Source organism: Dipodomys spectabilis, unplaced genomic scaffold, assembly GCF_019054845.1.
Source record: "Dipodomys spectabilis isolate Male_0828 unplaced genomic scaffold, ASM1905484v1 ptg000163l, whole genome shotgun sequence".
In the NCBI taxonomy this organism is placed as follows: domain Eukaryota; kingdom Metazoa; phylum Chordata; class Mammalia; order Rodentia; family Heteromyidae; genus Dipodomys; species Dipodomys spectabilis.
The window spans coordinates 14065001-14088886 of NW_024870840.1; the positions used below are offsets into that span (position 1 = coordinate 14065001).

Consider the following 23886-nt stretch of genomic DNA (forward strand, 5'->3'; position numbering starts at 1 on the left):
AACCAAAAATAAAAGGAACAGGAGAGTTTAAAATGATAACAGAGATAGGGAAATACTGCTTAATTTAACTGTGATTATAGTGTCACATGCACACATACATACATACTATATATTACTATCTGTGAAATACTGTAATTACACATACTAATAGAAATGGACTTTGAAGACTCAAGGTCAAAAGCCTGCTTGGAAACTTAGCGGGAAGTTGGGCAATTAACCCCACCTCTCTGGGCCTCCGTTTCTGCATCTGAAAAGCAGAGGCTATAAAAGCACAACCTCCTGAGACTGAAGACAGTTGGTTTGATGCTGCGGGTGAAAGGCTGGTCCAGAGCCTTGAATGAAGTCAGGGCCCAGATACTGGCCATTAGTTATCAGGGTTCACTGCAGAAAAGAGTGAAGAACAAACACACACACCCATCAGGGGTGCCACCAACATGAACAAACACTTCTAGTACTCCAGGATGTCTTCAGGAGAAGGTGAGACATTTTGCTACGTCCCATGCCACCTGCTCCCCCAACCCCGCCCAGAGACACAGGAAGTGCTCTGACGGCCCAATCCCCCCCTCGGGTGGGACAGTCCGGCTCTCTCAGGCACCTTGGAAAATTCTACAGACCCTGAGAAACAGCCGCCCGCACTCCCTCAGCACAGCCCGGGCTCTGCGTTCACACGGAGGGGATGAGAGGAGCTGGTGCATGGGGCGCTGTTCCCTTCTCCCCCAGCCTGTCCATGTGTGCATGGAGTCTGCGATAACAGGATAGACAGTAACGGCACCTGCCTCCCCGGCACCTGCAGAGAAGGCACGGCTGGGACATTCTGTGACAGGCAGACGTCAACCTGCGGGCCTTACGTGCAGCTCTGTCACATCCACGCCACCTGCATCTACAGCGATGGGACAGCCAGGTAGGTCTGCGAAGGAAGGGAAGGGAAAGCCCTTCACAAACCATGGTCACTGTTCACTGACAGCGGGGAGAGCATCTGGCCAGTGGGTCATTGGAGCCCCATGAAAGGTACATGGCTGGACAGACACATAGGCTTCTAGAACCACAGCTGTCTGTGGCCATCTGCCTGTTCTGATGACTTTGTATGGCCAATAAGGCTATTCGTATCCAAATGGCCTTGGCAAGACAAAAGATTCCTGACCCCTAACGGGAGTCAACCCATATCTAAACTCTTTAAACCAAGGCCTCTTCTTCCCCACTGTCAGTATATGACTTTTGTGAAAGAATCTCAGACTACATGACATTCATTCAAATCGCATTACTCCTTGCTTTCACATTTAACAACTGTGTGACCTTGGGCAAGGTGCTTTGCCTCTCTGAGCCTTACTTTCCTCAGTAGTGCTGATGATACCATCAGCACCCGGTACTGGGGTCTCTCACATCCTAAATGTCCCATTGAATCAACCATAGTTATCAACAAATGGAAAGGAAATCACAAAAACTGGCTCTTTTACTCTCTAAAACTGCTATTCATAGGGCTCCCTTGTCAAAAAAAAAATACCTCTATTTTGTTGGTTGTGGGGCTTGAACTCTGGGCCCGAACTCTGGGCCTGGGCACTGTCCCTCAGCTCTTCAGCTCAAGGCTAGTGCTCTACCACTTGAGCCACAGTACCACTTCCAGCTTTTTCTGCTTATGTGGTGCTGAGGAATTAAACCCAGAGTCTCATGCATGCAAGGCAAGCACTCTACCACTGAGCCACCTTCCCAGTCCCTCAAAAAACATCTTTCATGACACTGAGTGTCACCAATGGACAGATGTAATCCTTCAATGGTGTCTCATATTGTTATGGGCTTGGCAGGGGAGGGAATAGAAAATGTTCCTCCCTGGGAGTATGGGGCCAAGGCAGGAGCCACCAGAAGTGCCCCGGAGAGCACAGTTATTTGTTCATTGTTTGGGTCAGGTGTCACTGCCCCCCCCCCCCTCCACACACACACACATACACCAACTACAGAGTCCAGGCTACAGAAGACCAGGAATGAGTCTTTCCTTTCTTCCTCCGACATTGAGAGCTATGATCCGTCACCCACGGCTGACTCTGCACATGTTATATATTACCTTAGGTAACTCAGGGTTGGAATAAATGGACTAGTTCTTCAGTTGGACACCAGTATGTAGTTCCACTATGGTTTTAGTCCTTGAGTATGAAATTTCTAATTCTTGTGCAGCACATATGTCCATTTGAGGGAGGACATGCAATAAGAGTAGAGCTCCCCGGGTCCCCAGCATCCATCAATTAAACGGATGAGTATGGCAAAAGCATCGTGACAGAACATGGTTTAGAGAAAGGCGCAAAGGGAACGTGAGTCAGCAAATTACAAACAGGGAGAGAAGCCTCAGCTGACCACCATTTTCAAGGATTTTTGAGATCTAGCATATAGATAGAGCCCACCCTTCCTGAGGCAGAGGTTGTTAGGAAAAATGGAGAAGAGCAGAAAAGGAAGAGACCAGACTTGATTCTCAAAAGGCTAGGACTGCTTACTGCCACCATGTGTTTGGAGGTTATACAAGGGCCTGGAGTTGGGGTCCCCCTTAGATGGGCCTTAACAAGGAAACAAAGGAGTGAAAATCAGGCTGTAGTTAGGGGGGTGGGGGACACACAGTGGAACCTAGGGATAAGTACTTTTAGGTGGGTTGAGTATGGAACGTCCCTCTTGGAGTGAGGGAGACTTCTGGCTGATCCCAAGCAGCTGAGTGCACACCTGGCGTTTTGTTTGGCCTGGGGATTAAGGCGGGAGTCAATACTTCAGAGGTAATAACTAGCACCAAGCAGAAAGCTGTAAAGAGACAAGGTCTGGTGCAGTAAGAGCGGAAAATATGCCAGCTCCCGAGCCTTGTGGTGTTTCAGAGGCTCTGATGAATACTGCAAACGCATCCACTGTTTGAATCTTTAGGCCAGCCTTAGGTGGGAGGTGTCAGACACCTTCTCCAGATACAGGGTCATACAGCTGCTAAGTGGGCCCTAGATCCTCACACAGGGAATCCTGACCATTCCCCCACCCCCGCAAACACCCATTGGTCCTTCACCCATTAGCTGCTTTCTCCACAAGAGCTGTCAAGCCACTAGCATGAAGTGGCTCCTTCCTGATCGGCTCTTTCCTGCGTGGTTGGCACTCGTGTCTCTCTGGCTGATTTCATGTCTTCTTCACAGCTGCGTTTGCAAGGAAGGCTATGAAGGGGATGGGGCTCTCTGTTCCTTCTCAGACCCATGCAAGGGACCAACTCGGGGAGGCTGTAGTCATAATGTGAGTATTGCTGTGGTCTAAATTTCCAAGCTGCCCTGCTTGGGAGTGTGGGGAGTATTTTTTTTAAAGAAATCTCAGGGAGTACATTCCAAAATGCTGTGTTTGAATTTTAAAGAAGACTGGCTGTGAGCCTCCTCTCCCTAAACCCAGATATTAATGCAGGGAGCTTTAGGTTCTTTAATAATAGTGATGATTTTACACTCCTCTTCCCATATACACACATACACAGCCTAAACCAGATGAAGCTGGTCAAGTTTGTAATTCTAGCGACTTGGGAGGCAGAGGTTAGGGGGAATCACAGTTCAAGGCCATCTGTGACATAGAAGTTCATGAGACTCCATCTTAACCACTGTGAGCACAGTGGGACATGCCCTTTATCCCACCTATACGGAAAGCACAATGGCTGGTTGGGTACAATAAATGGCACATGTCCATCATCTCCAGTGACACAGGGGAGCACAAGTAAGAGGATCACAGTCCAGGAATGCCCTTGATCTAGAGAGAGACAAAGCCAGGCACCGTGGCTCACACCTGTAATCCTAGTTATTCAGGAGGCTGACATCTGAGGATCGCAGTTTGAAGCTAGCCGAGGCAGGAAAGTCCATGAGACTCTTATGTACAATAAACTATTCAAAAAATCTCAAAGTGGCACTGTGACTCAATTGTTAGAGTGCTTGCTTTTTGCAAGAGAAGCTGAGGTACAGTGCCTAGGCCCAGAGTTCAAGCCCCAGGACTGGAAGAGACAGAGGGGAAAGAGAGAGAGGGGAGAGAGAAAGAGAGGGGGGGAGAATACCTTGAAAAAACCAACCTGAAAAGGGGCTTAAGGTGTGGCTCAAGTGACACCTAGCAAGTACAAGGCCTAAGTTCAATGCCCAAGGCCACTAAAACAACAATAACAATGACATCAATACAACCTGAGAATTAGATGTTGAAATCAGTAGCAATAACTTGACAGCTTACAAGGGACTATAATGCACCTGACCTCATTTCCTTCTTCCACCAACGCAATGAAGTAGGTTATTTCTATCCCTGCTTTACAGTCAAGAAACTGAGGCTCAGGGAAGCTAACAGGCTCGCCCTTAGCTTTATGTTCTTAGGAGCATAGCCAGAATCCACTAATACTTTTACCAGTCTCTTCCAAAGATCACAGCCACCACCTGCCCCTAATCACCTTCATTGCTCATGGCTGGTCCCAGCTTCCTACATAGTCAAAATGACTCAAGCAAACCAGACCATTTCTTCTGGGCTTAAATCCCTTCTAGAAATCCTCATAGTTCTGGGGATGAAATCTTGGTTTATAAATTGTTACCTTTAAGTAGTTGTACAAAGGGATTTCAAGTCAACCTGTCAGTTTATGAGTACAGTGCATCTTGGTCAATATCACCTCCTCCATTCTTCTTCCCCAGCTCTCCCAAGCCCATCTACCTCCTCAAGTTACCTGGTTCCATTTTCACATATGTGCATTGAATAATATGAGGCTATTCCCCCACCCTTCCAATTGTCTGCCATCCTTCCCCTTGACCAACCCCCACCCCCACCTCCATGAAATCTTGACACAACTGCCAGCCCAGCCCACCAGATTGCTCTTAGGAGAGTTCCACCTACCTTAGCTCTTATGCATCAACTCTCCACCTTCTTGCCCTGTCCTTCAGTCTCCTGGTATGGTCATCCTGAGAAGCTGGGATGTAGTTGATGTTGTGGTTTGGAGCTTGAGTCCCAAAATCATAAGGACGCAAGTTCATTCCCCTCTAGCTGTGTGCTGTGTGGGATCTTGGCCAACTCCTGAGCCCTCATTTGTAAAATCAAGATAACAGTGCCCAAGGTAGTGGTCTACACCTGCAAACCAAGCAGCCCCTGGTTTAATCAGCAACATGTGATGTGAATGGTGGCCATTAGCTGGACAGCTAAGCAGTTTTACTGTTGACGCCATCGAGACTCTTGCCATTGATGTACATGCAATCAAGCCTCTCAGTCATTTCTACTGTACTCTATGCAAACAGGAGCTTCTAGAATAAATATCTGGATCCTTTCTGACTTTTGGCATTCTGAAGCCAGAGTCTGCTTTCAGAGGTTTGGCTTTGTCTCATCTTCTTACAGGCAGAATGCATCAAAACCAAGGCAGGGACGCACACCTGCGTGTGCCAGCAGGGCTGGACAGGGAATGGAAGAGACTGTGTGGAGATCAACAACTGCTTGCTTCCAGGAGCAGGTGGCTGTCATGCCAATGCCACCTGCTTGTACGTGGGCCCTGGGCAGGTGAGTAGCACATTTCTATGTAAGCTTTCATTCACTTCATCATGTGTCCATTCTCGTCAGGTGCCCCTGAGCAGAGCGAGATCAGAGCTTATCAAAACCAGTTGGCCTCAGCCCTGGAGAGGCACTTACAGACAACAAAAGAATACATGCTCTCAAATCCATGCAGAGGGAGGCCATGGTCTGGCTGGTTGGTACCTGGGCTCTGGATTGCTATTCTATCTATGATGCTGATTTTGTCTGACAGCAGACTCGGTTCGTTGGTCTTGCAGTAAGTGAACTTCAAACTGTAGTCTCAGGAGTGGGATAACTGGAAGAGCTCACTGCAGCCTTTTGTCTCATGAAGCATTTAACGAATGTTGCCATTGGCTTTTGACTCACTTGAATTGTGGCCATTCAAGTGAAAATTCAAAAAGAACCAGAGAGCTATCAGATTGGAAACCTTAACATAGAAGGTGTAAGAAGGCTTCCCTGCCATCTGAAGACTAACAGACAGGAGGCATTGTCACTCTACCCTGCAACAGACCAATAGCTATTGTGACCATAGTTTTCACAGTTTGCTTTGCAGGGCCTATGAAGGTAAAGCATGAAAAACATGTGCTTTCAGTAACCCCCTTTACTGTGTTCTTGGGCTTGTAGAATGAGTGTGAGTGTAAGAAAGGATTTCGAGGAAATGGGATCGACTGTGAACCAATCATTTCATGCTTGGAACAGACAGAGAAATGCCATCCACTGGTAAGTTACTTGCCTAGTTTTCATTCACACAAATAAAATGAGGACTGTTGTTTGAAGCCAGCCTGGGCAGGAGACTCTTATCTCCAATTAATCGCTCAAAAAACAGAAATGGAGCTATGGCTTAAAGTGGTACAGCACTAGTCTTGAGCTAAAAAGCTCGAGGACAGCACCCAGGCCCTGAGTTTAAGCTCTACAACCAACCAAAAAAAAAAAAAGAAAGGAAGAAGGAAGGAAGGAAAGAAGGAAGGAAGGAAGGGAGGGAGGGAGAAGGAGGGAGGGAGGGAGAAGGAGGAAGGAAGGGAGGGAGAAGGAGGAAGGAAGGGAGGGAGAAGGAGGAAGGGAGGGAGGGAGGGAGGGAGGAAGGGAGGGAGAAGGAGGGAGGGAGGAAGGGAGGAAGGAAGGAAGGAAGGAAGGCACCATGTGCATCACTTCCTGTCACTATCAGAAAGTATCTGAAAAATCAGTTTAAAAAATAGAGTGTATAGGTAGGCTTATGGTTTAAGAGATTATATCTGTGGTCACTCAGCTTCATTTTTCTGGGCCCATGGGCAATGAGACAGGGTATCATGATGCCAAGCCTGTAGTGGAACAAAGCTGCTCATCATGTCATAGACAGCCAGAGAGGAAGGGGCCGGAGCAAGATACACGCCCAGGCACACACGTATCATCCCACCCCCATGACCTACTTCCTCCAACTAAGCTGTCTTCAAAAGTGTCCTCCACCTCCCACCTCCCAAGACTGCCATGAAACTCTGAGCCCATCAGTAGCTTGCCCCATTGACAAATCAGCACTTCATGTTCCAGCCATGCCCCAAAGCCTCCCCTTTGAACATGTTGCCCTAGGGGGCAAGCCCTTAACCACCCACCTGAGCCTTGAGGGGGACACTTCACATCCAAACCAAGACAGTGATTCATTACTAGTAATGAACAAAAGGAGTCCCTAAGTAGAATGTAAGCTGCTATTGCAATTTTCACTCCACTTCAAGCTGGGAAGAGCCCACTGGAGATCGGTGGATAAAATATAGGACACCCCATTGGATTTGAATTTCAACTCCATAAAGAGTAAATCTGGGCTTGGGAGTATGGCTTAACTGCCAGAAGAATATGTTTTCAGCAAAAGTGTGCCCCAAATGCTACACGAGACAAGCTTATACTAACACATACTCATCCTTGGGCTGAAACTCAAAGCTACCAGTGTGTCCTGAATTCTTGATTTGCTAAATGTGGAAAGGATGGAAAGAATCTCATTGTGACAAAGTACACATTGCAGACAGAGGCCTCTGCCCACAACTGTAAAGGGTCTGCCTGCGCCATCGTTCAGCCCTGAGTCTGCAGTCTGACCATAAATAGGGCCTCCCAACTGGAGATGTTTCACAGACGTAACTCTGTTCTAATGCTCTTGTTAGGAAAACATGTCATTTCCTTCCTCTTGGTTCCCTCAGGCTACCTGTCAGTTTGTTTCTTCTGGTGTCTGGAGCTGTGTTTGTCAGGAGGGCTATGAAGGAGATGGTTTTTTGTGCTATGGAAATGCAGCCATGGTAAGTCACCTGTGAAGACTGCAAGTGCAGAGTGATGGGGATGATTCCAGGGGGAAAATGAGACTCTTGGGCTAAGATGCCTTGAACGTGCTCTGGACACATGACCTGGGCTCCAGCTGGCATGAACCCAGCCCTGTCTCACAAATACCACGCATGCTTCCTGAGTCACCCCTTTTCCACTGGCTCCAGGCAGCCAACTTATTTGGAGCCTTCTGTACTCCAAGTCATCATGGTTCTGTGGTTACCCATCTATCTGCTTCCCACACTTCCCAAATGAGAACCTAAGTGGCCTTAGCCAGACTGCCTGGACTCCCCTGTCTGAGTTGTTGGGTACCTCCCATGAGTGCTCCCTGAGCACCTTGCTCTTACCTCTATCAGGAGGTATGTGTGTGAGAAGCCCACTGTGTACTGGGCATCTTAATAAGTCTTCACCATGCTGCAACATCTCATTTAAATTTATTATGCCCATTTACAGGCCAGGAAACTAAGAGGCCAAGCAAATTTGCCCAAGGTCAATGGCTGTCTAAGGGCACAGGTGGCAAAGTGTTCTATCCATGTGGCATGGATCACACCAAATTGTTAGTGTCTCTACATTGTTTTCTCTCTCCCAGTACTGGACTGTAAACTCCAGGGGAAAGAGCATTCACAATCACTCACAGATACCCCCATCACTTTTAAATGTTTGTCACCATGAGAAATAAGGCAGGGAACAGTGGGACCTGCTTATAATTTCAGCTATTCAAGTGGCATAGGTCGAAAGATCACACTCTGGGGCCTGTCCCTGGAGAAAACATGAGACCCTATTTGAAAAGCAACAATAGAAAAAAGGAGGGGGTAAAGGCATGGCTCAAGTGGTAGAGCCCCCATTACCACCACCACCCATTTCAATCTCCAGTACTACGGAAGGAGGGGAGGGAGAGGGAGAGGGAAGGCTGGAGGGAAGGGAAGTGCAGGTGCCCCAGAACCTGGCTGTGATGAAACTTCTGTGTTCTCTCTTGTCTCTCCCTTGCATGAAATGAAAAAGGAATTATCGTTTCTCTCCGATGCAGTTATATTTAACCAATGGATAAATGTGAGTACCTTTGTTGCAATTTAAATCTGGCAGCCTGTACAATTTCAGAAAATTGGGATGTTTTTAATAGAAAACTCAGCCAGGTGCTGGTAGCTCACACCTATAATCTCTGAGGCTGAGATCTGAGGATTGTGGTTCAAAGTCAGTCTGGGCAGTAAAGTCCATGAGATTCTTATCTCCATTTAAGCATCACAAAAAGCCAGAGGTGGAGCTGTGGATCAAGTGTTAGAGTGCTAACCTTGAGCACAGAGAAGCTCAGGGACAGAGCCCAGGCCCGAGTTCAAGCACTAGACTGACACAAAAAAAGAAAAAGAAAAGCCGGGCATCCATGGCTCACGCCTGTAATCCTAGCTACTTAGGAGGCTGAGATCTGAGGATCACGGTTCAAAGCCAGCCTGGGCAGAAAAGTCCATGAGACTCTTATCTCCAATAAACCACCAGAAAACTGGAAGTGGCGCTGTGGCTCAAGCGGTACAGCACTTAACTTACCTTGAGCTGAAGTGCATAGGGACAGCGCCCAAGCCCAGAGTTCAAACCCCACGACCGACAAAAAAGAAAAAAGAAAAAAACAAACCTGAGACATCTAGTGAGAAGAGAAGGGATTGCCCCCAACACCGAGGCTCAGCCCTGACAGCACTTTAGAACCCCAGGAAGGACATTTCTAGACACTCCTAACAGATTCCACCCCAGACTCTGACTCTATAGGTCAGATATTTTCCCTAAGTGTCATGTATTTTAAAAGCTACCCAATGCTGCTCAGATGGAACCAGGGCTGAGAATATATAGCCCAGGGCAAAGTCAAGGTCTTTTTTGAAAAGACTATCATAATTCATGTTGTAACTCACCGTGTCACCTTTGCATTTTTTTTGGCTGCCATCTGAGATGCTTTGCATGTGCTTAGCTCTCAGCTAAGTCCTTCTGGGCTTGGGGAGCTGACCCTTCACCTCCGGGAAGTATAATGGAGACTCCAATCTCCCTGCTCCATTGTCTACATCCCGTCCTCTGAATGGACCCTGGCATCTGGCCCAGCCACTATCAGTACAATGGTTCTCTGGCCTTACATTAGGAATATGTCGATAGACTCTTCCTGGTCAGTACCCACTCCTGGACAGCTCCCTGCTGCTTCCTGTGGTGCAAGCTACTGGTCAGGCAAGACAATGGACTGCACCATCTCTAGAGTATGCTGACATCCACCTAGACCCATCACACCTGCTCTCAGCCCACAAGCATGTGATTACACACCCGTGTAATTACACACCGTGATTACACCGTGATTACACACCCACTCTTCTACCTGATCAGAGCAGTTTTCCCAACTCCACCTCCAATATTATAACCACCGTTAGCTTGAACTTAGTACTCGTGGGAGAATTTACACCAGAGTAATCAGCAAGGCTGACAAGTCAGGATTTGGGATTCTTGTTTTGTCTCATTATTTTTGTTTTATCTGGGTGACCTGTTATGTATAACTATGCCATCATATCTACCCAGGACTGGTCCTCTCAGCAAAGGCAGGTCAAGTTTCATTCCAGGCCTCCAGTCTCTCCATAGCTGAAATCATCCCTGCTGTCTCTTCACCATCCTTACTAAAGACATCCAAGGGTTCACACAGTGTTTTACAACATACACAATCCTATTAAAAACTAGGCTAGATAAAGCCAGTTGCCAGGGGCTGGAGGAAGGTAAGATCTGAGGATCAGGATTGAAGCCAGCCCAGGCACAAAAGTCCATGAAACTCTTACCTCCATGAAACAACTCAGAAAGGCAGAAGTGGAGTTGGGGCTCAAATGGTAGAGTGCTGGCCTTGAACAAGAAAGTTCAAAGACAGCTCAGGACCTGAGTTCAAGTCCTAGGACCAGAACAAACAAACAAAAGTAGTGCACACTTGACCACACACACACACACACACACACACCAATGCAACCTGATCAGAAAATTTAAAATTTGAAAGGGTCACACATTTTAAACAAAAAGAAAGACCATCAGTCAATGGCCGGGGTGGATTCGGGAAAGGGGCCTTCCTGCATCCCTGGAATTACATTACGCGGGAAGTCTTCATCTCTGCCAAGCCTTTAGGTCTGCCCTGTTTGTTTCCTCATGTAGTCAGGTCACCTATTTCCCTCCTGTCATTCAGAATGCTTCTTTCCAATCCATGCTGTCCACCACCTTGAACCTCACTATCCTCGTGCCTTCAAAGCAAGCTATTGAGGACATGGACCCAAAGGAGAAGACCTTTTGGTTATCAAAGAACAATATAGAAGCCCTAATAAAGTAGGTGTTACTGATTCTGTTGTCCCTGGCACTCACCAATGTCAATGTGAACAGGTACCATAGCGGTTCAATGAAGAATCCCAGGGCCCTTCAGATCCATCAAGCACTTCTGGGATTCTTCTCCCTTCCCAACTATGGAAGGGGTGAAGGTCTACTGACAGCTCATCCTGGACTAAGCGCTGTCCTCGCCTCTTTCAACAACTAATACCCCCAAGAGACAGGCGCTATAATTATTGCCATCTTACAAATGTAGAAACTGAGGCTGTGGGTGGTTAATAACTCCAGACAAGGCTGCTAACTACAGGGAGGCATTTGAATTTTGAATATGGTAGTCTGGGTCCAGGGCTTAGTCTTCTAATATGAAATAGTACTGATATTTACTTATAACCACTATGGTCTGCTATTTCAGACACCACATGCTGGTGGGCACATACAGAGTAGCAGATCTGCAAACCCTGTCACCTTCTGACACAGTGGCAACATCTTTGCAGGGCAGCTTCCTTCGTCTGGACCAGGCAGATGGGGTAAGATGGATCAGTCACTGGGCTGTTTATAGTTTTAATATGCTCCTTTGCTTTGATATGGAAATTTCCAAATGTGTAAAAACAGAGAAAATAGAAGTGGCTATCACCCACTTGCATCAGTTAGCAACATAGATTCACACACACACAGCATGCTATACAGCGTAGTTCCCACTGATTGGCCCCAGTACTCCTCCTGACAGACAAGGAGAAAGCTGTACACTGCACATTTTGATTTTGATGTATAGTTATCTAAGAACCGGTAACCAATAGCCCACACATGGAGTCATTACAGCAACCCAAGTTATAGTCATGATTATGTACCACTTTCGTGATTGAGCATGGATCCCCAGATCTCCATGCTGGAGGGGTGAATGGCCAAGGATGAGCTAAGCCCCAGAGAAACTCAACACTGTCACTGCTGGAGTGTGTTAAGGACTCAGATTTTGAATCCCCTGGGGTATTCTGGATGCCTGGCTGTGTGTGACAGCCAATTACAGCTCTAGGGAAATTGCACATGGAATGAATGGGGATTCCACCAGAGAGGGCATGAGAACAGCATCCATCCAATCCAAGAATCACTACTTGGAAAAACATTCCACCTGCTCCTCAGCAGAGAGAGCACTGGGGAAGGAAGGAACCCAATGAGCTGTGTGATTTATAGTAGAGACCAGAAACCACTTACAGGGCCCCATGGATGTCTTTGACCATCTTATTTGGATAATTCTGGTGACATTTATGTTTTCATCTTAGTTTTATTTTTAATTTTAAAACTATGAGATAGGGGTGGAATATATGCTGATATACCATTACACAAATGGCTTAATGCTAATGATATTGTAACATAAATGAGAAAGCTAGAAAAGAGGGTTTGAACATTGTCACCACAAAAAAGTGAAAATGATTGAGCTTATGAAGAGCCTGAAGTGATCATTGCAGAACACACACATGTGCTGTAATATCACACTGAACCCCATAAATGTGTGTAACCCCATAAATGTATAATACACTGTCTTCATCATGCGTGATGATTACTACAGTGTTGCCCATCTGTTGGTATTTTAAACCATCAATTCTCTCAGCAATGTTAACTCAACGCCCACCCACCATAGGCAGGCATTGCCCGTGCTTTAGAGATTCAAATATAAATCAGTCATGACTTTGAATTACAGGCACTAGCCATCAAAGACACATCTGTAATCAGTTCATTCCTGTGTCATCTGATATCAGTGACTTTGGTTAAAGACCAAAGAGATGTGCAAAGTCATCTGGAATGTTCCCTGCCTGGCTTTGCTCATGGAACTGGGGAGCTGCTGAGAGTGAGGCAAATCTCCTTCCTCATTCAGGGTCTCCAGGAGACCTTCAAATCAAGGTCATAGGTGAGAACAGAGGAGAGGACACCAGAGAAAGTAGACCTTAGTTGTCCTTGGTAGGGGGGTGGGAGGTGGGTAGGTTGGGTTTTAATTAGCCCCATTCCATGTGTAATGAATAGTACTAAAATGTGGCCAGGAAAGTCAACTCCAGTCTGTATGAGATTGTTACAGCTGCCCAACAAAGAGCCATAGCTCTACAATTTACTGTGAGTTGATTTTCTTACTGTTTTGAAGCTGAGAAGTCCGAGTCAATGTGTTGGCAGTTGGTTCCTTGTGAGCCCTGCGAGATGGAGCTGTTTTAGGCCAGTCTCCTTGTCAAGTGAACATCGTCCTTCCACAGCTGTCTCCGTGCAGATTTCCTCTTTTTTTTTGTCATCTGGGGGGCTTCAACTCAGGGACTGGGCACTGTCCCTGAGCTCTTTTGCTCAAGGCTAGTACTCTACCACTTTGAGCCACAGCTCCACTTCTGGTTTTTCTGGTGGTTCATTGAAGACAAGAGTCTCATAGATTTTCTTGCCCAGGCTGACTTTGAACCACAGTCCTTAGATATCAGCCTCTTAAGTAGCTAGGATTACAAGCATGCTATTTCTTCTTTTTAAGAACTATAATTATCTTGATTGGGACACCTAAAAAGCTCGTTGCAGAGCACCTCTGTAAAGACTTTAAACTGCAATGAATTTTACAATCTGAAATTCTGGGAGTTAAGGCTTCAACATAAGAATTATGGGAGTTAGGCTGGGAAGGTGGCTCAGTGGTAAAGCGCTTGCCTTGCATGCCTGAGGCCCTGGGTTCAATTCCTCAGCACAACATAAGCAAAAAGAAAAAAGCCGGAAGTGGCACTGTGGCTCAAGAGGTGGAGTGCTAGCCTTGAGCTGAAGAGCTGAGGGACAGCGCCCAGGCCCAGAGTTCAGGCCCCACAACTGGACCCAAAAAAAAAAAAAAATAGAATTGTGGGAGTGTGGGACATACTTCAATCTACAACACTGTCTAGGTGTTTTTCAAAGTTCAGGATTAGTTTAACAAGCTCCAATCAACACTTCTTTAGTGAAACAGAATATATACTGTTGAAATTGACCATCGAAGAACTTTCCAGATTCCAGATAACTAGAGAATGTACTCTCTCATTGTGTGTGTGTGTGTGTGTGTGTGTGAGAGAGAGAGAGAGAGAGAGAGAGAGAGAGAGAGAGGTGTCTAGTGAGCCACAATTTAAGGTGTCTCTTCTTGTGGGTTACAGTCCAAATGCATGTAGGTCCCTGCTTCTCAATTACCTAAGGTAATTCTGCCTCTGTATGCATTCACTAAAGACTCACCCCCCCCCCCCGCCCCTACCGCACTGTGGTTTGCATTGCAGAACATCACAATTGACGGTGCATCCATCCTTGATGGTGACAACGTAGCCACCAATGGAGTGATCCATGTCATCAACAAGGTAAAAGTCCCTCCTCCACACAGATGACATCTCTGCACCATGCTACTCTCTTTCCTTTCCTACTTGGCAATGATTGGGGAAAATAAATAATATTTAGCCTTAGTATAAAAATAACCTGATCCTGCCACCAGTAGCTCATGCCTATAATCCTAGCTACTCAGGATGTTGATATCTGGAGGATTGAAGTCCAAAGGTAGCCCAGGCAACAGAGGTCCAAAAGACTCCATCTCAAATTAAGCAGTAAAATTCCAGACTGGAGAGCAGAGCCCTAGCCAAGAATAAGCAAGCTGAGCAAGAATGAGGCTCTGAGTTCAAACTCCAATATTGAAAAAAAAAAAAAAGTAACTTGGATTGTGCTTTATTACCTTTACTTTTAAATCATTTAGAAGGCAGGCGCCTGTGGCCCATGCCTGTAATCGTAGCTACTTATGAGGCTGAGATCTGAGGCTCAAGGTTTGAAGCCAGCCCAGATAGGAAAGTTCATCAGACTCTTACCTCCTATTAGCCACCAAAAGGCAGGAGATGGAACTGTGGCCTTGAGTGAACAAGCTAAGGCACTGCACTGAGACCCTGAGGTTAAGTTCTAGGACCAGCAAAGATAGATAGATCAATAGACAGATATAGATACATACATACATACATACATACATGCATGCATACATACATACATACATAGACAGACAGACACAAATAGTAAGAGCCATTTAAAGCTCTCTTCCGTCAGTCAGCCCACAGACTCCACTATTATTTTCTCAGCCTGTATTCTGCAACAGGCCCTTTGCCAACAGTGGCCACACATACCTCTCCTTGTGGAACTACGTGAAAAGAGACAGGAGCACCCCGGCGTAGGGAATTCCAGAATCAAGGAGGGGGGAGGGCTGGCGATGGATCACTGTTCACTCCCCTCTCTCCATTATCATACCTTCAGCGAAAATTGGGGAAAGAGTAGAAAAAGTCTTAGGAGATTTCCATTTTCTTCCAAGTCCCCATTCATCTGTATTCAGTGGTATCAAATACAATGAAAAGGCGCTGAATGCTACCCTGTAATTTTCGCTTACTATCTTAGGACCTTCATTAAAAAATGAAAGTTAGAACTCAGGGAGAAAGTATAAGGCTAGGAGAGAAAGGGATTAAATCATTGCATTTCGATTTAAATTGTTCTGACCTGACCTTCCTTCTCACGCTTTGAGACTAAGCTCTAGAAAAGGTTAGCTATTTGTGGTCAGGAGAGAGGCCAGCTGTTTGTAAGTCCTGGCCTGCTGTTTTGTAAAGATCCTGCGGCAGTCCTCCTTAACCAGTAAGTGATGCACCTTGTTTGTTTGTTTGTTTTATGGTACTGGGTATTGAACCCAGAGCATTGCACCTGCTAGGCAAGCACTTTGCCACTGAGCTACATCCCAGCCAGGCTTGGTTTTTCCATTTTGTTTTGAAAGTTTTAGCAAGGGCTTATTTTAGCAAAACAGGATTCAAGTAGGGAAAAGTTGAAAAGAAAAAGAAACAATTTCTGTTCCCCACGTAGGAAATGGGAGTTAAAGACTCCATTTTCCACCCCATTTTCATCAGTTGGGAGAAACTGACTTCAGATACTACAAAGTAACAGTCTAGCCTCAAACCACAACCCTCCCAACTCCACTTTCCATATATCTAGGATTACAGGCAACTACTACCATGCCCGTCCTCAAAATTATTTTCAACAAGGGCAGCAGATTCGTTTGGGCTGCTTCAGAGATATCCTTTTCAAAGAAGACCCAGGTCTTAATCACAATTGTGAACCCACTGGCTGGCCTATAGTAGAAACTCAGTAAATATAGGCAGAAGGTGGGTTGGATGAGGAAAACATTCCAATGCTGTATTAATCCATCTAAGAACAAGAAGGTAGAAATAGCGATCATTAGCCATGCCAGCTTGCAAACTCAGATACCCGGATGGACTGGTGGGGAGGGGAGGAAAAACGAAGGAGAGGAGCAGATGAGAGGCATCAGGGCATGGGGTGGCCTGAGCGGACAGTGCCTACTGCTTTATCACTGGAAAGGCAGACTGAGGGCTTTAAAAAGAAATCCAGAATATTGCCAGATACTGGTGACTCAACCTGTAATCCAAGTGACTCAGGAGGCTGAGATCAGAGGATGAAGGTTTGAAGTCAAAATGGGCAAGAAAGTCTGTGAGACTCTTACCTCCCATTAACCACCTAAAAATAAGCTTGCAGTTCAAGTGATAGAGTGTCAGCCTTGAGGAAAAAAAAAAGCTAAGAACACTGCCTGGACCCTGAGTTCAAGCTCAGTACCAGAACTGGTACCAAAAAAAAGCTGATTTCTAAATCTACAAAAAAAAAAAGTGAATAGGAGTCCCATAGGTATATGAAAGCAGCAAATGCTACCAAATTTGTGCTAAACTGAATTTGGGGGCTTCCTGTCCCAGGTGCTGGTCCCCCTCAGAGGACTATCTGGCTACTTACCCAACCTGCTCACCCGGCTGGACCAGATGCCTGACTATTCCATCTTCCGGGGCTACATGATTGCAAGTACCACGTTCTCAGCATGACCTCCTTGCTTGTTGTCTGGGAAACAGGAATTCCTCACATGCTCTGGTCTTCCCTTTGCAGCAATACAACCTGGTGAGCCAGGTTGAGGCAGCAGATGCCTACACTGTGTTTGCTCCCAATAACAATGCCATTGAGCGTTATGTCAAGGAGAAGAAGGTCTCGACTCTAGTAGGTATCAGAAACGTTAGCCAGGAAAGTGATTTCCTGGAAAGTCAAACATGCATCCTCAACAGGTCTCATTTCATCAGTCCTGTGCATTTCACTTTCCTCAAAACCTGCTGTCTAAGAAGGTTTTTTTTTTTCTTTTCCTTTTCTTTTTTGTCTTGTTTGTTCATTTGTCCATCTTTTGGGGGGGGGGGCGGATAAGGGAGCACAGGAAGGGAGGGATATACAGTGAACAGTGTTTCTCAGTAGAAACTATGTTGAAAATGAATTATACAATTTGTGGTCAGGGACAGGAGAGAAAACCTGAGAGAGAAGGAAAGGAGGGGTGACACTGCCCAAAAACAAATGTACTCATTACCTGACCTATGAACCAGTAACCCCTCTGTACATAACCTTTATAATAACCATCTTTAAAAAAAAACCTTGCTTATCTAGACACATATAGAGACTTAATAGAGACTGGTGAGTATGGACCCACACACATGCATGTGTGCGTGTGTGCACATGCACACACACACACACACAGAAGCCTTCATCAGGAAGACTGCCCTTCCTCCTCACCAATTCCTGAATGGTTTAAAATCATCTTCCCTAACCATTGTGTAGCACGGCTAAGTGCAGTCAGGGTCCACCAGGAGACACAAGCCATACCAGTTATTCAGAATCTAAGTGTATACATTTGTTTGATGCTGGTGTCTGAGCATAGAGGGTTCTTGTGGGCTCAAAACCTAGAGGTCCAGGACATTGCCAGCTACTGTCTCTCATATGGGAAGGATAGGAGTAACAGAAAAACACCGTCAGAGTAGAGGAAGGGATTGAAGCAACCTTCTTCTCGCCTTCCCTGAAATATACTTCTATTCCTCTTCCTGTTCTCATTAAACTCAAATCTTGGTTTTTCCAGGTTGGGATATAGGAAGTGTTGTTCATTGGGAAGAGACAGTAAGAAGACAGAAAGAGGGTAGGAAGGAGCCAAAAAAAATGTAGAACCCACCTCTAGCTTTGCTGTAGAAAAGCCTGTCTGCCCTGCCCTTCTAGGCTGCCATCTTGGATAAGACCCAAGTACTCAAAGACACCGCCCCACAATCAGGCCACACACACACTCTCATTCCCATTGTCTAAGGCAGTCGGGAATGCAGGACTACCCCCATTACAGTAGCAGCTCTCTTGATACCACTGCTGAGTGACCAGCCGCAGACCCTGGCTTGGGAGATCTCTCATGCCTAAGTCAACCCCAACCCAATACCCACACCACCTACAGGATACCCAGGTCAAGCTCTTTGAGACATGCCCTTGAAATTCCTCTCCGGATCCCTGAGACACAGCAAGCTGAGCATGGGAATTCTCATCATAGATATTCTGCTCATAACAATCCTCTTTATAATCCATCTCCAACATTCACACCCTCCATCTGGGTGTTTAAGTCACCTGACAAGTTCTTGACCATCCTTCTTGGAAACTCTACACATTCTCTAAAGCAATCTCTTTCACAAGTTAACTATGTAATATTTTCTGTGTCCTGATGCTTGGTCAAAACTTCCACTTGGACAAGACATTGATACTCTTTGTAACCCCTGAGATGCTGGCTCAGTGGGGCAGCCTGTAACCAACTGGGTGAGCTAGTGACTGACTTCCCTTATGTGCGGCGCAGGAAGAGGACATAATCCGGTACCATGTGGTCCTGGAGGAGAAGCTCCTGAAGAACGACCTGCACAATGGCATGCACCGGGAGACCATGCTGGGCTTCTCCTACCTCCTGGGCTTCTTTCTCCATGATGACCAGGTGTGTCCTTTTACTCAATACTCAGGAACAAGTATCTCAGACACTTCTCTTCCATACTGCCATGATCTTTGACTCCTGACCAACACGACAGATATCTGAGTTCCACCACTAAGTGCTAAGCCAGATAGTCAAGTTTCACACTCATATACCTAGTGGTCAGCCCTCAGGTGACTGGTACGGCCCATGGATTGTGGTATTTTAATGCCTTAAGTCATAGATACCCTTTGGCCCTTGTACCAACACCCAGTAGACAGTCACCAAGTAGTCTCCCTGATAGAAGCCATCTAGAAGCTCAGCTAACTCTCAGGATGCACCATTGGTTCCAACAGTCCAAGAGTATACTTAGGACTAGTAGCCAAATGAATAGAAGTTATTAGCATTGCAGTCATAGAGATTTCAGAGCATAAGTCCCTGAGTTCAAGACCCAGTACACACACACACTTACACACACATACACACACACACACACACACACAGAGTAGTGCTAAAGTAAGTTTCCACAAGAAATATTAGCAAAAACTAAGTTGTTATTTATGAGACACTGAAGAGTATATTGAAATGAAACCTTAACTATAGAACCTTTAACCAATAATGTTATTTAATTCTTTTTGAAAAGTGCAATCTTAAAAAACACATATAAACTTTTTAGGTGAAATATTTTTTAATCCAAAAAAAGGCCTTCCCCACTTTTTATTCCATGGGAAATAATCTAACTCCAAATATTTTTCTCTGGCTCCTATAAATAATTCTATCTATTGTGTCATGACTATGAAGAGGCCCTTTGAAATATGTTTTCTTATTTTTTCAAGAATAGCAATTCTGTCATTGATAGAGAGCTTTCACTTTTGTTTTTATCTTTTATTTCAGTGGATAGAGATGAATTTTCCAGTGCTATTAGTTAAGTCCATTTTGGTGTTGTTACGTTTATTTTCCATGTATCCAAAAGTTCTTGGATATAGAGCAAGAATTATTTGTCAGTCCTGGGGCCTGAACTCTGGGCCTGGACGCTGTCCCTCAGCAAGAGCAAGAATTATTCTTATAATAGGAGTTTTGCTTTTATAGGATAGTCATTGGCTTTTTCACCTGACAATGAAAGCATGGGGGAAATGCCTTCAGAATGAGTCAGTGTATTTATATCAAAATTGTATAACAACCCATAATTCTCTGGATATGCCCTATGATGAAAATGATTCAGCCTTTTAAAGGCCAAATTAAACAACTTTATAACATCCAATGTTCTGCTCTTTGAGTATTTAAAAATATCTCAGCATCATGGGATTCTTGAAATTTATGCTATCATCATCACTTGAGACTAAATAAGGTTTCCTGATGGTTTTCTAAATGTGTACAGACCTTCAAGTGCCTCTGTGTGGTATTTAACCATAATTTATCCCATCATCCAAACTGAAATTCATTTGAAGCTGGGCATCACCATGCATGTATACCTCCTATAATGGAGGTAGAAGTAGGAAGATTATGGTCTGAAGCTGGTTGGGGTAAAAGTACAAGACTCTATCCGAAAACAACAACAATAGAATAAAAAACTAAAAAGCAAAAACAAAACTATTTAGCAGCACATTTTCCTACCAAGCATAGGTCTTGAGTTCAATCCCTACTACAGAGAGAGAGAGAGAGAGAGAGAGAGAGAGAGAGAGAGAGAGAGAGACAAGAATGAACAAGAAAGCTATCTGGCTGCAAGTAAACCATAAAGGATGTTAGGATTCAGTCAAAATTCAAAATATAAGCACTTAGGATTATTTTCCTATTGCAGCAGTGGGAGTTTTCTGGGACCACCCTGCCAAGCACACTAACATAAAATATGAGGCAGTATTTTTCAAACAAGCATAAACCTTTCCATCTGAGAGATGAGTAGCTATCTTAAAGACTATGTACAATACCCTCTTCCTTCTACATAAGAGAATTTTGAGTGCAGGTGGCCCAAGGTCACAGAGCTACATGTGACCAGATGCAGAGCTAAGCTTCACATTACCCTCTCCTAGGCCAGAGTTCTGTCATGTGCTACCTTCTGTCAGGAGGCTCCTGGAATATCTCCCAGTCTAAGTGATAGCTTCTATTCCCTTCTTTCCCCATCTCCCTTCAAAACTCTTTCATAAAGGCACACTCAACCCTCTTGTTCACAGCTCTATGTAAATGAGGCTCCAATAAACTACACCAATGTAGCCACTAACAAGGGCGTGATCCATGGCTTGGGGAAAGTTCTGGAAATTCAGAAGAATAGATGTGATATTAATGACACCACTATTGTACGAGTAAGTTATATTCAGAGCCAATGAGGTAACTGATGGGTTTGGGAATCTATTTTATAATTTCTTAAGCTCAAGAATATCCTATTGGGTATCTCATTTCAGCCTAAAAACTCCTCAGTGAGCATCTCTGATGTCCTAGGCTGGGGTTTACAAGGCTACTTAGTTAAGTCACAATGGGTTGATCATTTGTCTCTGAACCTGGTCCAATTCACTTATTCAGTAAATGGGGATTGCTGTTATAGGAATTCAGATTTAAGTGAATAAATATGTCCATATCTCACAGGGTTATTATAAGCACATCATGAGAAAAAGTAATTGTTAAACATGCAAGACCCATAGTAAGCATCTGGTTCAGAGAACATCAGCGAGGTTGACCAGATGCCCCCTGCTGATTTTCAGTTCTATATGCTGAAATTTTTATCTTTGAATACTGTAAAAATATATGTAGCCTTATCTTCCACTAAGATTAATAGCCTTAAAATTCTTCTCTGCCTCTGTTTTACCAAGGGAAAGTGTGGAGTGTGTCTCCAGCACCAGCCACCAATCTGCCCTCTTGGCACTAAGCCACTAGTAGTAAGTATTTTGTCTACTTGGGTGATATACTCTCTAAATCTAAGGGAGTCCAAATTAGAAAATGAATATGGCCAGGCACTGATAGCTCACATCTATAATCCTATCTACTCAGGAAGCTCATCTCTGAGGATCGTGGTTCAAAGCCAATCCAGGCAGGAAAGTCCATGAGACACTTATCCCCAGTTAGCCTCCAGAAAACCAGAAGTGCAGCTATGGCTCAAGTGGTAGAGTGTTAGCATTGAGCAAAAGAGCTGAGACACTGCACAGGCCCCAGGTTCAAGCCCCAGGACTGGCACCAAAAAAAAAAAAAAAAGGAAAAAGGAAAAGAATGTGGTGCATTCTTCATCATTCTACTTTGTTATATTCAGTAGTCTCTTTTTTTTTTTTTTGGTCGGTCATGGGGCTTGAACTCTGGGCTTGGGTGCTGTCCCTCAGCTCTTCAACTCAAGGCAAGCGCTCTACCGCTTGAGCCACAGCCCCACTTCCAGTTTTCTGGTGATTTATTGGAGATTAGTCTCATGGCCTTTTGTGCCTGGGATGGCTTTGAACGTGATCCTCAGATCTCAGCCTCTTGAGTAGCTATGATTACAGGCAAGAGCCACCAGTGCCCAGCATATTCAATAGTCTTAAATGAATGTTCACCCAAGATAGGGACACAAGTGGTTTTTTTTTCTTTCTTGCTATTGTTTCTAACATATTTATAATGTACCATGTGATTTTTTTGTTGCTTTGTATGTTCTTCCCCCAGGGTATAACCCCAGTTTTTCACTGTATTTGATGTCAGTATAATTTGGGAAGGGAAAAAAATGTTTAAATAGGGATACAGTTGACCCATTGTAACAATGAGATGTACAAGACACTATGTTGAAAAACAAACTTTAGGCAGGGGATGGGGGGGAGTGTAATTGTGGAGGTGGGAGGGAAGGGATGGTAGGGGAAAAACAAAGGAGGAGGCAACAATGCTTGATAAGAAATGTACTCATTACCTTGCTCATGTAACTGTAACCTCTCTGTACAGTATTTTTACAATTAAAAAAACTTATTAAAAATAAAAAATGAATATTCAGAGGGAACAAGGTAAAAATCAAGTTAATTATTAAATAGAAATGAGTTCAATACTAGGATAGATTTCTTTTCCTTTCTACATCTTTCATAGTTAGCCAGTTGGGAACAGCAGCAAAAAACCCTACCAAAGGCACACTTCATATTCAGAACTATACTGGCCTCATGCATTCCACTCACTTGATTTCCTGTTACAGAAGAAGTTACAACTGACTTTCTTGCCAGGCATCTATGGCACACACCTATAGTCCTAACTATTCAGGAGGCGGAGAACTGAGGATCATGGTTCAAAGCCAGCCTAGCCTGAAATGTCTCTGCAACTCATCTTCAGTTAACTGCTAAAAGGCCAGAAATGGACCTATGGCTCAAAGTGGTAGAACACCAGCCTTGAGCACAAAAGCTCATGGACAGTGCCCAAGACCCTTAGTTTAAGCCTTAGGATTGGCACGCGCACACACACACACACACACACACACACACACAAATGACTTTCTCAAAAAAACATGAGCAGCCCTGGGAGAAGTAGCTACATCTTTGGATTCATTACCCATCTAAATTTCTTGTAGCATATTGTTTTATAAAAGCTATTTCTGGTAACAACCATTACAAATAATAAATACTTCTTCACCTCCCATAGCGTGAGAATAATTTATGATAATAATGATGAATACTGATTGTCTCATATGAGTTTTCATTTAATCTTGTATATTATAATTCTTTGTGAGCAGACAATCCTTGCTTGGACTGAGACAGGATATAAATCAATAAACAAACTGCACTCAGGCTTAAATTAACGCACATACAGGGCTGGGAGGACATTTTTATCTGATTTATTTTATATACTTTCCAAAATGGAGTTAGAGAAATTTTCTTTTTATACAGTGCTGCTTTATCTGGATTTTCCCATGGCATTCTGCAGGCTATAGTACATAGTTGTGTTTTCTTATTTAAGAAGAAGCACCAGAAAACTACAACCCTCATTTTCCAGAATGTACCAGTCCTAGATACAGCAAGCCATCCCTCCTATACTTGCCTTTAAAAAATGAACACCTTTTTTTCCTA

The 23886-nt window shown here is 44.6% G+C and overlaps 1 protein-coding gene across 1 annotated transcript in view; it reads left to right on the forward strand.

The window, feature by feature from the left end:
* Positions 1-23886, forward strand: part of Stab2 (stabilin 2) — a 139701-nt gene that overhangs the window by 57962 nt on the left and 57853 nt on the right. Inside the window, exons 23-36 of the mRNA XM_042693213.1 lie at positions 721-901; positions 3150-3243; positions 5341-5499; positions 6136-6231; positions 7674-7769; positions 8794-8841; positions 10976-11112; positions 11522-11636; positions 14358-14435; positions 16854-16952; positions 17038-17145; positions 18791-18922; positions 21064-21192; positions 21697-21762. Of these exons, the coding sequence (XP_042549147.1) occupies positions 721-901; positions 3150-3243; positions 5341-5499; positions 6136-6231; positions 7674-7769; positions 8794-8841; positions 10976-11112; positions 11522-11636; positions 14358-14435; positions 16854-16952; positions 17038-17145; positions 18791-18922; positions 21064-21192; positions 21697-21762 (1538 nt within the window). The remainder of the gene's footprint in view (positions 1-720; positions 902-3149; positions 3244-5340; positions 5500-6135; positions 6232-7673; positions 7770-8793; positions 8842-10975; positions 11113-11521; positions 11637-14357; positions 14436-16853; positions 16953-17037; positions 17146-18790; positions 18923-21063; positions 21193-21696; positions 21763-23886) is intronic.